This window comes from Sparassis crispa, assembly GCF_003851025.1.
Source record: "Sparassis crispa DNA, contig_000007F, whole genome shotgun sequence".
NCBI classification, from domain to species: domain Eukaryota; kingdom Fungi; phylum Basidiomycota; class Agaricomycetes; order Polyporales; family Sparassidaceae; genus Sparassis; species Sparassis crispa.
The window spans coordinates 1,462,472-1,478,359 of NW_020939754.1; the positions used below are offsets into that span (position 1 = coordinate 1,462,472).

Consider the following 15,888-nt stretch of genomic DNA (forward strand, 5'->3'; position numbering starts at 1 on the left):
GATTATTCGATCATTCTCGTGCTTGAGTTCACTCTCTTAATACAATGGCCTATGTGCCAGTCAGCACATCGAGTATTTGGAGAAGCTAGTAGACACACCTCAATTCTGTCGTGGCCCCGGTTGTCATTCAAGACAGCATGTTCGGAAATAGATAACATGATTGTCAGTCGCAGTCGACGGTATACCAAGAAGGGCATACCTTACTGGCCATATGTGTGCATGGCACATCTGCGGGGTGGTCATTTTCCGCGGAGAGCACAGTTAGTGAGTGGTGTTCGGTGCACAGAGATGACAAACTCACCATCTTACATCCAGTGTGCGGGAGAATCTCAAACCGAAGGCCGTGACTCAGCTTTTTCGTCTCGTGTTCTTGCCGCGCTACACGGTTTCGCTCACTCTCACATTATGTTCGCCACTTGATCGCTTCCAGGCCATGTCGCCATTGTTGTTGATGTCACACTCTTACGTTTATGGCCTGTGTATGTCAACAAATCAGCCACGATTGTAAGACGATGGATACCAGGCTGTGAACATACCTGTCTTACTCTGATGTGGTGTGGCGCAATCATAGACGGCAGTGTGCAAGTCGAGATGACTGTTAGCAAGCATCCATGGTAGGTAATGGTCAGACGTACCTCAATGGACATCTGTGCATAGCACACTCACGAGTGCGGACGGACTGACAAGGACAATCCAAGGTCGTGACTGATGCTCAACTTATAGAACAGAGGACAGATGGACGTACCTTGAAAAGGTCAAGGGTCACTCGGAGGGCCGACTCATTGCTCTGTTGTGGAGTCTTGTTCGTATCTCACGCATTTCTGAGTGTAACTTAAACACTTGCGGTTCACGGCCAAGCTTATCCTGCATAGCGATGATCTTGTCCTTGATGTCACGCTCTTGTTCTTATGGCCTGCGTGTACGAATCATTGAGTGAGCTTCTGACAATGATGCCACATGATGTATCCCATATAACGAACATACCTTTCTCAGGTCCAGACTCTAGCATGGCGCAGGTCAACAACGATGGCAAGTGGATGAATAGAGGATGATTGAAGTGCGTTGGTGACATCCCCGGCGAGGACGTACCTTGGTGGTCGTCTAGCGGGGCGACAACAACGAGGTGAATGAAGGAGAGAGTGGAGGAAGATCGTGTGAGGAAGGGAAGAGATAGACAAAGGTGAGTAGCAATCGACGGAGAGGGATGGAAGGGATAACTTGAAGTAAACAATTCGTACCACCACTCGGGCTTTTATACGCCGTGGTGGCCACCATTTCCACTTCATGGGCGCTCGCGGTAGACCAAACCTCGTGTTGTGGTCCAAACCTCGCGTTGTGGCTCGAACTGCGTATTGCTGTTCGCGATCGTCCTGCAGGTCTGCGCCATATTCATGCCACCGTTGTTGTGGTTTGATCTGTGGTCCATTCCTATTAGTTAGCCAATTGCACGGAGTCGAACCTAGCTACCTTTCTGCTTCCCCTCACAGGATTATAGGCATTGCATATTCATCTTAATAGATCATGTGGATGGCACTGTTCGTGACACACCGCATCTGTCAATTCATTCTGATCCCACTTACTACTGTACTTTGTCGCTCAGATTCACTGCCCTCGCGGCTTTGCCGGAGGTCTATCTCTCATTTCAAATTGAAGCTGCTGCTACTATATGAGTATGTTATGTTCCACAGGACTGTCGCACAGTTAGTTGACACTCTTTTCCCGCATATGCCGTCCAGACAAACTTTGGGCGAAATCCACGCACAACCCTATAATCCAGACAGTTTGGGAGAAATATTTTGAAAAGCCTGGTGCTGGTCCGGACATTTTGACCCAATAGAGCTCTCGGTGAGCGCCAAAATGGCGCTTTCGAGCCTGATGCCGCCATCCAGATAAGATTTAGGGGGAAATTGGCACTTCACCCCAGACAAAGGTTGATTTTGGGGTTTCGGCGCTTAGACATTTTTGGGCTCACCGGATCAGGGTTGTTCTATAATCCGGGGTCCTGGTGCTATGTTATCTTCGTCTCACAGGACACATAACCCCTTTTTTCCCGAGGAAATAACTTGGAAAAATGTGTGGAAATCAATAAAGTTATACTGCGGGAAAAACATGAGGAAAAAATGTGTAAAAGAACAAAGCATTTCCGCAGTTTTTCCACTGGAAATAAGTTGGTCGCCAAATATGGTAGTTTTGTCCGGGTTTTGGCATGTCCTGGCATGTCCAGTTGCCTGATACACCTCGGAAACTTGAGGGTATTGGTGTGACGTTGCCGCCGGTCTATCCGAGGGATCGAGAAGCCAGTGTCAATTATCGAGTAAGAGATGTCGTCGCAAGCTTCCAAACTCCAAATTAATGATTGTCAATTGACGAGTAGCTCGAGTTGAGCTCGAGAGGATAGACTTCTGCAAGGTTATGTGATGTCACGAAGCAGGCTCCGCAGCAGCAGTCAGTCCGATGTTGGCACCAAGCTCATCAGCCGATTGTCAGGTTATTGTAGCTACCTTGTCTTCGAGTACTGTTCGAGCTGTCGTAATTATTTCGTGAATACCATATGTTGCCTTACATGAACATTAGCTGGATTGTAACTCAAGGTATGTCAGGATGCTTGTTGGTGATGCCGCGGTCAATTCTCTGTCATTGCATCCAGCCGGATCTCCCATGTGTCGCAAGGTTGTCACCATGCAATGATATTCAAGATATTGTACAGTTCAATCAGCTATAATATCCGGCTCGCATGCCCTCTGAAACCCCGGCACCAATCACTCATTCCCTCGGCTGTTCGAAGCAGCATTCAGGTCGTTTATGAACGCGGGAATGGAGGTAGCAAGAGCGATCGGGTACATGGCGTTGTCGGGCTCACCATAAGTGAGCTTGTCATTCCTGTAGACTGCCTGGTACGCACTATTCACGCAAGTTGAGTGAGAACACAAGTGTGGGATGATGGTACTCACTCGTAGATTGCTCCGGATGTCCTGTACTGCTCACGGATCTCCTTCATAGACGAATCAACCTTGTTCCAGAATGCGTCCTCCTTGAGCCCCGAAAACTTCACGAAAATGAGCCGCTATAGGATTACAAGAGTAAATGAGAGCGGAGGTATAAATTTATTGTGACTCACGATATACGCGAGGCGGATGTACATCGCAACGGTCGGACGCGCGCTGCAAGTCTTGATGCATGCATGGGCAAGCGCGGCAAGGTTACGAATGGTGGATTTGGCGTCAATGGAGATGGAAATCTAGAATTCAATCAGTGCACCATGTGGTGGCCGACACCGTTGAAGGCGACAACAATGACGCACCTGAGTTTTCACGTGGTTCCGCCACTCCGTGAGACCCTTCGCGACGACTGTACGAATAACGGCACACCGACCGGTCTCCTGTTCAGGAGGAATTTGTGCAATATTGAGGTGCCGCATCGCAGCCTGTGGACAGCAGTGAGATCGCAACATGGCAAAATTAATGACAACTCACTAAGATGTTGCCAGGATTTGAAGCCTTGCAATAGGACTCAATGGTTGGAGAGAGGATGTATGTGTGCACGTAGTCCGTCAAAGTGGCCTATGAGCAAACAGCAAATGAATGACGAAAGTCTCTCGGCCATTGAATATAGGTGACTCACCCGCAATGTATCGGGGATCTTGTACTCACTGTCCCGAGACAGTTTCTGAAGGTAGTCACGGCATTCCAGCAGCAAACCGTAGGTATACATTGTGTGTTGGAGGAGGTGTGGAGACTGGCAGGAATCACGTTATAATGGCTTATGCGAAGGAGAAGAATGTGATGATACCTCTGCAAAACGTGCAAGCTCTGACTCCGAGTGAGGAGTGAGGTTTCGCTGTCGCTTCAAACGCTGCCCAAATTCAACAGCATCGAGACGTTCACCGTAACGTGTGTTTTCACCCTCATATTCCTCACGAGTCCGACGCGTACCATGTGGCTGGTCTTCGGAGAGATGTTCTTGTGCTTGATCTTCCTCTTCTGGGTCGGGAGATGATGCATGACTGGGTGGGGTGGCCGGTGCGGTTGAGTTGTTTGCCTGAATCTCGGTGATAAGGTCGAGAACAGAAGGTGGATTCACAGAAGCTTCCTCGTGCAAGAGGACAGGATCAATGGGGATATTTGCCATAAGATGCAAGGACAGACAGAAGTTCGAGTGAGGAAAGGGATCCCGCATTGAGCCCTTAAATATTGAAGTGGCCATGGTGCTGTTGAAAGTCACAGAACTAAGCGCCAAGCACGTGCAGTCACAACAAGAGTGTGACAATGTCGTGACACCGCAACATTCAGGCAGTTCAACAACATCGACACTGAACATATACATTCTTTCGATCTCCAGCACTTCATCTGAACTCTGCTATGCGTGGACGAAAAGCACAGGATTTGCCCGACTGTGAGTGCAATCACTTAGTACATGTATTCACATTCTCACGAGTTTACAGATATTGATGAGGACCCTGCAACGAAAAAGGTCCGCTGTCGAATTTGCAAGGAGAGTGATCCCTCCGGTTTTGGAAACTGGATAGGTCGGAAGTCTCTCAGAGGACATCTGGCTTCACCCTCTCATGCAGGCAATGTGGCACATCAGAATGAGAGGCAAGCACGAGCTGAACGTGATCAACGGGATCTCGAACGTCCATACTTGCAGGCAGGAACATCGAGACTTCAAGATGCAGCATCATATCTAAAAACATCACCTGGATCCATTGCTATGACCATATCTCATGAACATGAAGATATCAATGGGATTTCTTTGGACAGCGAGCCCATCTTCACTGATGAAGAGCTGGCCAGATTCTATCCTGGAGTTGAGATGAATGCTCATTCCAGACATCAGGAATTATTACGCCAGGAATGCGAGCGGCTTGCATTACAGGTGCAAGAGGAGGAATTTGATAGCATTGGGGAGGATGCAACAGTCTCAAATGTAGTTCAGGAATTTCAAAACTTGGGTAAGTTGAACAGTCAGGTTTGCATTGAGACATTACTTAATTCTTTGCATTATAAGGCCTGAATGGTGAAGAAGGAGATGAAGATGACATGCACGAACACTTTACAGGAGTGCCTGTAGATCACGACTTTGCTCCATATGGAAACAAAACTGTGCGTATATTTATTTTAATCCTTGTAGTAATTTTAACATTTTGACTTGAATGATAGATGTTTTTACTCGATGTTTTAGACAATTTGCCGAGACTGCGTTTGTCTAGCAGTCAGCTCAAGATGATTTTATGGATTATGAGAGAAGTTGGAGCTAAGAATGTTCCTTCCTTCAAAGGTTTTCGTCAGATGCAAAATCAACTACGCACTTTATGTGGGGTTACCACCTCTCCACAAAAGTCATCTCTTGGCAATCACTTTTATGTGAATGATCCTCGTGACATAATACACATGGTAAGTCACACTTCTCTTAAATATTCTCTCACATTTATTGATGGCATGCAGGACTTCGCAAATCCACAAGTGGCACCATATATTAATATTTGGCCAGAGGTTACAGATGGTCCAATTTCAGAAACATGGCAGGCAGAACGTTGGAAAGAAGTTCCTCTTGATCTACTTACTCCTGCTGCACGTTCGGCATCAGGGTCCAAGCAGTTCTATGTTAATGAACTTAATGAACTTCAAAATGGTCAGCTTGTGATTCCTATTATCTGGATGCGACGACATGGAGAGCTTTATGGAGATTGTCGTTTAGTACAGAGAATGAATAATAATGTGAGTTAATATAATTTGTAATAACTGTAACTAACCAATTTTTTTTGCCATATTTAGAAGCTGCATGTTGAAGAAGCATCAGAGCTTGTTAGTATTCAACTCTCACAATTTTGCTACAATTATTATGATCTTCTTGAAAAAGCTTCCATTGTATTTGAGGGTCAGTTTCTCTTAATATTAGTCTATTAGCACTACTAAGTTACATATTTTATAGAGCCATTCAAGCAGTATGCAAGCAATATGCCCAATCCTCTCCGTAAACTTGCAGATGATGAGGACTTGGTAACCATTTTTATTCCATTGTGGGCAGACGATGTTTCAGGTGCTCGCTCCAAACAATACCAAAAACACGTCAATGTTTATATGGTCAATTCAAACTTGCCAGGTCGACTGCTTCAGCAGGAATATTTTGTCAAGTTTGTATCTACATCACCGCATGCTTCTGCACCAGAGCAATTTGAAGCAATCATGCCACTTATACAGTATGTTTATTTATACTTGCAATAGTTATAAACTAATATGTCGCCTTATAGAGAAACACACAAAAAGCCAATTCGATGTTTTAATGCTGCAACCAATCGCCATACACGAGTCAGGTTAATTGTGCCTGATTTGCCTGCAGATAATCCCCAGCAGGCCGAAGAAGCATCTCATATTGGTATGAATGCTAACTGCAAATGCCGACGATGTAAGGTAGGAGGTCCATATGAGGTTCAAGAATCAGATGAAGGGTATCATGCATTACATGAAGTAAGCATCATTTGAATGAGATATATATGTGGCTAATGTTTTAACTTTGTAGCCTGGTGAACTGCGAAATGCAACACAGACCAAAGAAGCAATACTTGAGCAACTTAGACTTGCCGCCTTTGGAGTTGCACAGAAGGTTGCAGATCATCAAACTGCATCAGGGGTGAAAGACAAGATTGCACAACATTGGATTGAACAACTTATTCAAAAGGCCCGCGAGATTAAAGCATCAGAACCAGGTCGTTCATCTGAATCAATTGCTGATCAGCTTGCGGAATGGCTCAAAACAGAGACTGCTCAACCATTTAATATTCTTCTAACAATTTCAAGTAAGTTTCACAAAGTTAGCTGTTTAGTAATTAGACTAACATATATTTTAGCTCTTGATCCGACCCAGGATACTCCAGTAGAGCTTCTTCACACCATATTACTGGGCCTTGTGAAGTATTATTGGCATTCTCTTCACACATCATGGACAGAAGCCAATCAGGATCTGTTTACACTCCGACTTCAGGCAACAGATATTCAAGGACTCAATATTCCACCAATACGCGCCTCTTATATCATACAGTATCGCAATGGTCTTATTGGCAAGTACTTCAAGACAATTATGCAGACTGCAACATTTCATGTGCATGATATTGCATCCCCTTCACAATTCAAGGTTATGAAGGCAATGGGTGAGCTTGGTGCAGTATTATGGATACCAGAGATCGATAATATGGCACAATATCTGGTGAATATTATCTATTTGATCATATTATTCAATACTAAATATTCTACATTTTATAGGATGATCTAAAAATCTTGATTGATAATGCATTGGATGCATTTGATGATCTTGATCCTGCCCGAATCCTTGTGAAAGGCAAGCTTCATGTTCTAAAACACATTCTGGCCGACATACAGCGATTTGGCCCTGCAGTGCGATTTTCAACAGAAATCTTTGAATGTTTCAATGCGATCTTCCGCATGTGCTCAGTCTTGAGCAATCACCAGGCCCCAAGTCGTGATATTGCTCACAAACTGGCTGATATAGATCGTGTTAAGCATATTCTCAGTGGCGGATATTGGCTGCAAGATCATCTACATGTTCAAGCTGGCAAGGATGTACGATCATTGCTCAAACGACAAACAATCATCCAGCATCATTTGGGTTGGACACCCGACAAGCCCTTTATTGCAGGATCGGTCAAAATATATCCACAGCAAAAGCGCAAGACTTGTCATATCTCAGAAACTCTTGCTTTTATGGCAGACAACTATGCAGAACTAGGCCTAACCCCAGATTCCATATGGAGTGATGCCATACATGTTGTTGCTCAATCTGGGGATGTTTGTAAGGTTGGTGCATGGGTGGTTGTAATATCAGAAGTACATTGTTCAGTCAGTCCAGCTCAATATACCTAACTAACTGCTTTATGTCAGGAAAATCAAGCAAATATAATTGGACGTATAGCAGAGATTCTAACTGTCAATGCTGTCTCAGATGCATTAGCATCTTCCATAGTCATATTGGATACCTTCCTTGTAGGTAACTCACTGCATTCCACTCTAGGTATGCCAATTTTGCGGCGACCTTCACCTACTCATTGTTACGCGGCAGCGAAACACGAGCGTCTAGTCGAGTCGTCACGAGACAAGGTCTTAGTCTAAGACACAAGTCCGTTCGAGTGACACTTCTGGTGATGTCCTCGCACTGAAGGTCGATCAGAGTTCGTTCTTATGACTCGTAGTAGCTGTCTGCTACTGACGGTCGATCTCAGTCAAAGGCAAGTGAAAAGCTGGTTTAATGGTAACCAGGTCGAGATGGGGATCCAGCTCGACAAGGTCGTCTACTTATACAAAAGGTATCCGCAGTACTACGCAGTAATGCAGGATCGTTCATTGGCTAGATAAGGTGAAATGATGTCTAAGCAGGGTAACAGCGAGGAAGTAATATGTATGGGAAAGCTGAGTAAGGTCGTGAGAGATAATCAGTACTAATGGGGATAACGAGTCGTGTATCAGAACGAGGTAAAGATGAGGCATACATGCACGTCTTGCATGTGCGATAAGAAGAAGGTCCGGAGTTGGATCCGGTGTAACCCTAGACTAGGGGTTCTGGACATCTGGATAAAGAATCGGAGGTTGCGCTCCGATGAGTCACGTGTTGGATCACGTGGTCTGGTAACGTAAAGGGAACAAGGAAAAGAAAAAGAAAAGACGCGCCACAAGTGAGGAGCGTTGTAACATCAGCTCCCGTCTAACGTTTCTTGTCCCATAAGAAATATTGTGATCTTCATCGTCATCGGGGGCAGTCGCGGACATAATGATCTCCTCCACATCTGTAGCATGTCCGCCGGCTTGTTCGTGATCCTTGTTCGGGGATACGTCCATCCCTGTAGGGATGACTGCGACGCGAAGAAGTGGATGCGGTCGAGAAAGATGGTTGGGATAACGGAGATCGTCCACTGGGTGTGTGTGAACGAGGAGGGCGAGGTCGAACGGAAATTGGTTCTGGCGACGAGCGAGGAGTGGATGCGGGTATTCCATTAGTGGTGTATCCGAGGATGTGTCCGATGTCTTCGTCCCCATGCTCTCTCCAAATCTCCTGTGCTGTACGAGTGACCGTACTGCGCATTAATGACCAGACTTGGTCGACTCTGGTTCGGGCTCTGCTCGTCCTTTCCTCTGCTGCAATGAGCTCTTGTCTGGCCGTCTGCATCCACTCGACCATTTCTAATGCTCGTTGCATGGAAACCACTGCTTGTCGATCTTGCGGGCGATTTGGTAAGGCAACGAGGATATCTGTGAAGTCGACAGGAACACGGATAGCCGAGATCAGACGTGTGGCAAATTCTTGTTCGTCCGATGCGTGACTGAGTTCGATAGAAGGTGAGGGCGATGAGGCGCGGATAAAGGGTGTCTGTGCTCGAGAGGGTACTCCATTGACAAGCGTAGGCGATGCGGGTATGCTCATAATTGTGGAGGCGACTTCAGCGAGTATATTGTGAACAAGGTCGTCTATAGCGGAAGTGGGCATTGATGATATATCGTCTTCTCCTCCTTTTATACCTTTCGGTCGTTAAGGGGATCGCGGTTATCTGTGATGTGAAATAGAATGTCGTGGATCCGGGTAATAATCAAATAGATGAAAATCCATTGGATGATAAAGAGCATTCCCACAGAGATAAGAGCTGCCTGATCAGTTCCAGGCATCGTTCTGATCACCCCAGCCGTTAGCGTGCGGGCTGTCTCGCGTGAAAAGTGTGTGTTCGACAAGTCGTCTGATAAGGATTCGGTGGATGATCCAAAGAAAAGTGAGGGTTGTGCAGTGGAGGACGATTAGGAAGATGATGAGGAAAACCGTCGTGGTAGTCATTCCGGGTTTCTTCTCTTCTACTGGATTCTCCTGGTCCTTTTATATGCATCGAGGATTCGCTTGGCATTCTGTAAATTGTGGGTAGGTTCCCACGAGTTTTCTGCTGAAGAATATCCCTTCCACTTGACTAAGTAACTCAGACGACCTCGGTACGTCTTGTGATTCAGGATGGCTTCGACTTCGTACTCTTCTTCGTTATCAACGACATCAGGTGGTGGGTTCACGTAATTCGGACCATGTATGTCATTTTCGCGATAAGGAGATAGAAGGGCGGCGTGGAATACGGAATGAACTCGCCAGGTCTTCGGGAGTTTGAGACGATAGTTGGCTGGTCCGATGACTTCGACAATTTCGAATGGCCCCTCACGCTTTGGTGCTATCTTGCGCGAGGCGTAATTGACCTTCAGGTTCCTCGAGTCTAGCCAGACCTTTTGTCCTAACGTAAACTTCGGCGATCCTTGTCTGACTCGGTCCGCCATCTGTTGTCGGGCTAACTCGTGCATGGCTAGTGCTTCTAGTCTTATCTTCTGCAACATGTCAAGCCTGGATTCAACCGATGGAATGTTCGTGGTCGGAAATACGGAAGGGAGTCCACGTGGTTCGTATCCCATCATAATGCGGAATGGGCTCATCTTCCGTGCCGAGTGTTCCCTTGTGTTATGACAAAACTCGAGGTCTGGCAGGCGGTCAGCCCATGTTTCAGGGTTGTTTCCGCAATAGAGTCGAAGATAGATTTCCAGCTCCTGGTTGACTCGCTCTGTTTCTCCGTCCATCTGAGGGTGATAAGCTGTGCTCATTGATGATCTGATCTGGAGTAGTCGATTTAACTCTTGGAAGACCTTGGATGCGTATTGAGGTCCTCTATCCGAGATGATTCGGTCGGGTAATCCAAATTGCGAGTATACTTTGTCATGAAAAATCTTGGCCGTTCCTTCGGCTGTGATCGTTTTGAGGCAGGGCGTAAGAATCACCCCCTTCGTAAGGTCATGGTCTACTACGACCATAATTGAATCAAAACCGTTGGAAACGGGGAGGTCGGTAATAAAATCGGTGGTGCAACAGGAAAATGGTAATGCGTGTGGGTCGGCGGGAATTGGTTCCAAAGGAATACGAGTTGGATGAGTATTCGGTTTCATTTGTTGACAGGCGGCACAGCCTTCAACATAATTGTAGACAAATGTATACATGCCGGGCCACCAGAATTCACGACGTAACAGTTCAAGGGTATTGAACTTTCCAGGGTGACCCATGGCAGGGGAGTCGTGATGTAGTCGAACGAGGTCACGACGAAGAGTTTCGGATGGTGGAACGTAGATTTTTCCCTTGTAAAGGATGACACCATCGCGAACTTCCCAGTCGGAAAGCGATGATTTCATGGGGAATGGCCCTTTGTGCGCAATCGCTTCGAGGGCTTCGTGAACAATGAGGTCTTTTGCTGCGTGATTCCTGATTTCATCGAATAGTGTCGGGGAAATGGATCGCACGAATAGTGCGTTGGGTAAAAGAACGCGATCTTCGTTGTCACTTTCACTGTCATCGAGTCCGTTACGATGAGATAGCGCATCAGATTGGATCATCTGAGTGCCAGGGACATGGATGAGGTGAAGATCAAATTGTGATAATTTGAGACTCCATCGTGCTTGTCGGCGGTTTAACTTCTGAGCTGTACGGAAGTACGTGAGGTTCTTGTGATCACTGCGAACTTCGACGGGATGGGGAGAGCCTTCAAGATAATGGCGCCATTCAGCGAGAGCTCGAATGATTCCGAGGAGTTCGCGGTCGTAGATTTCGTAGTTCCGTTCAGCTGGATTGAGCGTCTGTGAAATGTAGGCACAAGGATGGAGGTCTCCATTGATGTCGGCTTGGCGTAAAACTGCACCCGTAGCAAACTTGGAAGCATCAGATTCAACAATAAAGGGTTTTGCCTTGTCAGGCAGTAACAGTACTGGGGCGGTACTGAATCGTTGCTTCAATGTGTCGAAAGCTGTCTGACATTCTGTTGTCCATTCAAAAGGTGGAGATCCAGCGGCAGTGCGCGTAAGATTCGTCAATGGTTTGGCAATATCCGAGAAGTTGGCAATAAACTTCCGATAGAAGTTTCCAAATCCTAGGAAAGAGCGAACACCTTTTACCGTGCTTGGTTCAGGCCATTCTGCAATTCCTTTAAGTTTGATAGGGTCCATGCCAATGTAGTTTTCTCGAATGATCATGCCTAGGAATTCGACTTCTTTAACGTCAAAGAAACACTTTTCCGGTTTAAGGAATAAGTCGTTGTCTTTGAGTCGTTGGAGTACGTGTCGGGTTCGAACGTGATGTTCTTCCAAATTGTTTGAGAAGATGAGGATATCATCCATGTAAATGACTATCCATCCCTCATCGATCATGTCCTTGAAGAGTGCGTTCATCATCATTTGGAAAGTCGCCGGGGAGTTGCAGAGTCCAAAGAACATGACCATAGGTTCGAAAAGTCCGCGATTTGTCTTAAATGCGCCCTTCCATTGGTCACCATCTTTGATTCTGACATTGTTATATCCGGAGCGTAAATCCATTTTCGTAAAGATCGATGCGCCTTTGAATTGATCCATAAGGTCAGAAATGAGCGGAAGAGGATAGGCGTTCTTCACCGTCCCTTCATTCAGGTATCGGTAATCCTGACAGGGACGTAGTGCTCCGTCTTTCTTTCCTACGAAGAAAAATGGTGAAGCCATGGGAGATTTCGACAGTCGGATGTATCCTTTTTGCAGATTTTCTTCCAGGAAGTCATCCATCGCTCCTTGTTCTTTAAGCGATAATGGATAGACTTTACAGTCACGTGGAATAAAATCGGGTTTTAAGTCAATGGCATGGTCCCAAGGCCTGGTTTCTGGAAAATGTTCAGCTGCTTTCTTTTCAAAGACGGACTTCAAATCGTGGAGGTAGTTGGGGACCAACTCCTCGACGGTTTTGAGTTTGTCTACAGCTGATGCTTCCTTGTGTGCCTGTTGTGCCAATTCTTGTGATTTACCAGATGGTTTGTAAAAGACCGTATTCTGTGCGTTACAGAATAATGGGGATCGAGTACTGTGTGTCATTCTTCCAATGGCGGGGCCTCTTCGTATGGTGAAGACTGCAGTTTCAGTCTCTTCATTCGTCAAAGGTGACTCCTTCTTGATGGGTTCAAATATCCCAATAACTGGCTCTCCTGCGATATAGGATATAACTAGATCGTCATCATCGAGCTGATCCATAGGGGGTTCTGATGGTGGGTCATCTGGTTCGGTATCATTCCGCACTGCGGGTAACTCGCCACGCTCAGTGTTATCGGCCATGATTTCTCTGATAGATTCTGAATGTCCAAACGAGGTAGGGGAAGTTTCGGTGGTGATTAACTCTGGGAGTCCATCTTCCTTAGAAATTGAAACTTCTTCATCTGGTGCATCTTCGACGGTGGGTTTCGGTGGCCATTTGGCATCTTTACCAAACCAAAAGTCACCGGTTTCCCAGTTGATCATCGGATTGAGGCGTTTAAGCCACGGCATGCCGAGAAGTATGTTTTCTTTGCCAATGCCGGTCAAGAGGAAGCGAGTAAGTGTCTTCCTTCCTCCGATTTTCATCATCTTCCAGGTACAATGAGTAATGGTGCCCATTTGATTTGGTGTGCCATCTGCATTCATGACTTTAATTGGTTTCGGTAATTCCCATCTGATGAAATTGTTTTCTTCCGCAAAATGAATGTTCATGAACGTTTCGGCTGCACCGGAATCGATCAAGGCTTCTGTTGTAACGTCTTCCTTCTCTCCCAACGAAATATTCACGGTGATTGAATTTCCGCTAGTGTTACAAATAACGAGGGGAGATACGGTAAGATGCGACGGTCCATGCATTACTAGTGGCCGTCGTCTCAAAAACCCAATTAGGTTCGTTCTTCGTCAGTCATGTCGTTGAAGACGTTTCGCACATAGGCGATCTGTTCCTCTCTGGTTTCTTCCTTCGACGTCTCCTTCTTCTGTGCGAGGTCTTCTCGCATCTTCTTGATCCATGTGATCGTGTCTGTGTCTAACCCGGGCTGTATCGTTCTAGCACGGGTGAAACTTCCAGACTGGGGGTGAAATTGTCTGTCGTTGGCTATATGGCCCTTCTTTCCGCATAGGAAACATAATCCTTCTTTCATTCTCTTCTGTCGCTCGTCTGGGGATAAGCGCGAGATATTGACACGATCAACATCCATCGCGTTTGGATCCTTTGCAGAAGCCGAGTAGTAGGGACGATGGACAGATCGGCCTTTTCCTCGCGTCGTCGTAGTGGCTCCTCGCTTGAAGATCTGAGCAGATCTCCATTGGTTATCAAACCGCGAGGCGTATTCGTACCACTTGTCAAGTGTCTTGGGCATGCTTTCCATCCCATATATCCTTTGTCGGAGTGGGTCGTTAAGTCCCCACTTGAAATACTCGATATTTCCGGCATCTTCTAGTTTCGCCTTGGATTCAAGCGATCGGAATTCGGCAATGTAGTCGTCCGCAGTACGAGTTCCTTGCTTAATGTTACGCAGCAAGGTACGAGCGGTTTCTTCAATATTTTCATCGCCAAATGCTTTGTTCACACTTGCAATGAAGTCTCTCCAACTCCCATAAGAAAGGAAGTCGTCATTGGTGAGTTCCGTTTCTATGAAGCTCTGTGCCCATGATCCTGCTGTTCCTCCTTGCATGTGCGATAGCACGAATGCGATCTTCTGATTGTCCTCCTGGTAGACATGGCTATTTCCGGCCATGTAGTTCTTGCATTGGTTTATAAATTCCCTAAGCTTCGAACGGTCTGAACCGTTGAAGATCTCGGGTTTTCTAAAACCAAGTTCCTTCTGGCTAGCATGGTGACGTCCTTCATCCATGGTAACTGTAGCCATCGGTGGTATGTAATCGGGTACGATTGGTGCAAGAGTCGGTTGGGGTACAGGATTCTGGGCAGGGGGGTTCCAAGGGGCGTCTGGTCTTTCTCCTGGATAGGAGGTCATTATACCGCTGTCTGCGATGTGCTGGAGCACTATTCCACCAAGATTATGGGGAAGTGTCCTTTCAAATTCCTCTGGGGAGTAGTCGAAGTTGTGATTGTCTGGCCTGATGAATACAGGCCTTCCTCCTATAAAATGCGCGTTTCGTTCTGTGCTCCACTCCGCTTGGGATGGGAGGTGCTCGCGGTACTGCTCTGGAAGAGCGGTCGGGTTGATGTAGTTAAAATCCAGCGTGGATAAATTCTTCTGTGTGGCCTATGTCTACACGTAGACTGCACACCGTCCTTAACTAAGTGGGTTCGTTCATTGTCGGCTAACAAGCCCGTAGAGTGTCTTCTGTCTTCAAACTGATACACCTATTTGCTGATTGCTCGAGTGATTACCTCAGCCTCCTCGGCCTATTGGTCTCTCGGACAGACCCCTCTCCGAAGATGAGTGATCAGTCTATCCCTTCAGCTACCTCGATTACAGAGTAATCTCAAACGGTGCTTTAGCAATCGAATCGGGTGTATCGTTTAGTCTTCAAGGTTCGGTCCAGTCGGTAGTTCATTGATAGACTTTAGGAAGTCACAGAGAGTAATAAGATCTCGACCTAATGTTACGCGGCAGCGAAACACGAGCGTCTAGTCGAGTCGTCACGAGACAAGGTCTTAGTCTAAGACACAAGTCCGTTCGAGTGACACTTCTGGCGATGTCCTCGCACTGAAGGTCGATCAGAGTTCGTTCTTATGACTCGTAGTAGCTGTCTGCTACTGACGGTCGATCTCAGTCAAAGGCAAGTGAAAAGCTGGTTTAATGGTAACCAGGTCGAGATGGGGATCCAGCTCGACAAGGTCGTCTACTTATACAAAAGGTATCCGCAGTACTACGCAGTAATGCAGGATCGTTCATTGGCTAGATAAGGTGAAATGATGTCTAAGCAGGGTAACAGCGAGGAAGTAATATGTATGGGAAAGCTGAGTAAGGTCGTGAGAGATAATCAGTACTAATGGGGATAACGAGTCGTGTATCAGAACGAGGTAAAGATGAGGCATACATGCACGTCTTGCATGTGCGATAAGAAGAAGGTCCGG

At 46.4% G+C, this 15,888-nt stretch overlaps 4 protein-coding genes across 4 annotated transcripts; all 4 read right to left on the reverse strand.

Annotated features, from left to right (window-relative positions):
- Positions 1 to 2,759: 2,759 nt before the first annotated feature.
- On the reverse strand, positions 2,760 to 4,203 carry SCP_0804970 (hypothetical protein; the record flags this gene model as incomplete). The annotated part of the gene is made up of 7 exons (XM_027761085.1): positions 2,760 to 2,901; positions 2,952 to 3,064; positions 3,119 to 3,238; positions 3,302 to 3,424; positions 3,474 to 3,560; positions 3,622 to 3,735; positions 3,790 to 4,203. 7 exons carry the CDS (start codon positions 4,201 to 4,203, stop codon positions 2,760 to 2,762), a joined length of 1,113 nt encoding a protein of 370 aa, XP_027616886.1.
- A 4,421-nt stretch (positions 4,204 to 8,624) lies between these two features.
- Positions 8,625 to 9,044, reverse strand: SCP_0804980 (hypothetical protein; the record flags this gene model as incomplete). The annotated part of the gene is made up of 1 exon (XM_027761086.1): positions 8,625 to 9,044. One exon carries the CDS (start codon positions 9,042 to 9,044, stop codon positions 8,625 to 8,627), a length of 420 nt encoding a protein of 139 aa, XP_027616887.1.
- An 804-nt stretch (positions 9,045 to 9,848) lies between these two features.
- On the reverse strand, positions 9,849 to 13,349 carry SCP_0804990 (Transposon Tf2-9 polyprotein; the record flags this gene model as incomplete). Its single annotated transcript, XM_027761087.1, has 1 exon — positions 9,849 to 13,349. The coding sequence occupies one exon, from the start codon at positions 13,347 to 13,349 to the stop codon at positions 9,849 to 9,851; it is 3,501 nt and encodes a 1,166-aa protein (XP_027616888.1).
- A 374-nt stretch (positions 13,350 to 13,723) lies between these two features.
- Positions 13,724 to 14,818, reverse strand: SCP_0805000 (hypothetical protein; the record flags this gene model as incomplete). The annotated part of the gene is made up of 1 exon (XM_027761088.1): positions 13,724 to 14,818. The coding sequence occupies one exon, from the start codon at positions 14,816 to 14,818 to the stop codon at positions 13,724 to 13,726; it is 1,095 nt and encodes a 364-aa protein (XP_027616889.1).
- Between the last annotated feature and the right edge of the window lie 1,070 nt (positions 14,819 to 15,888).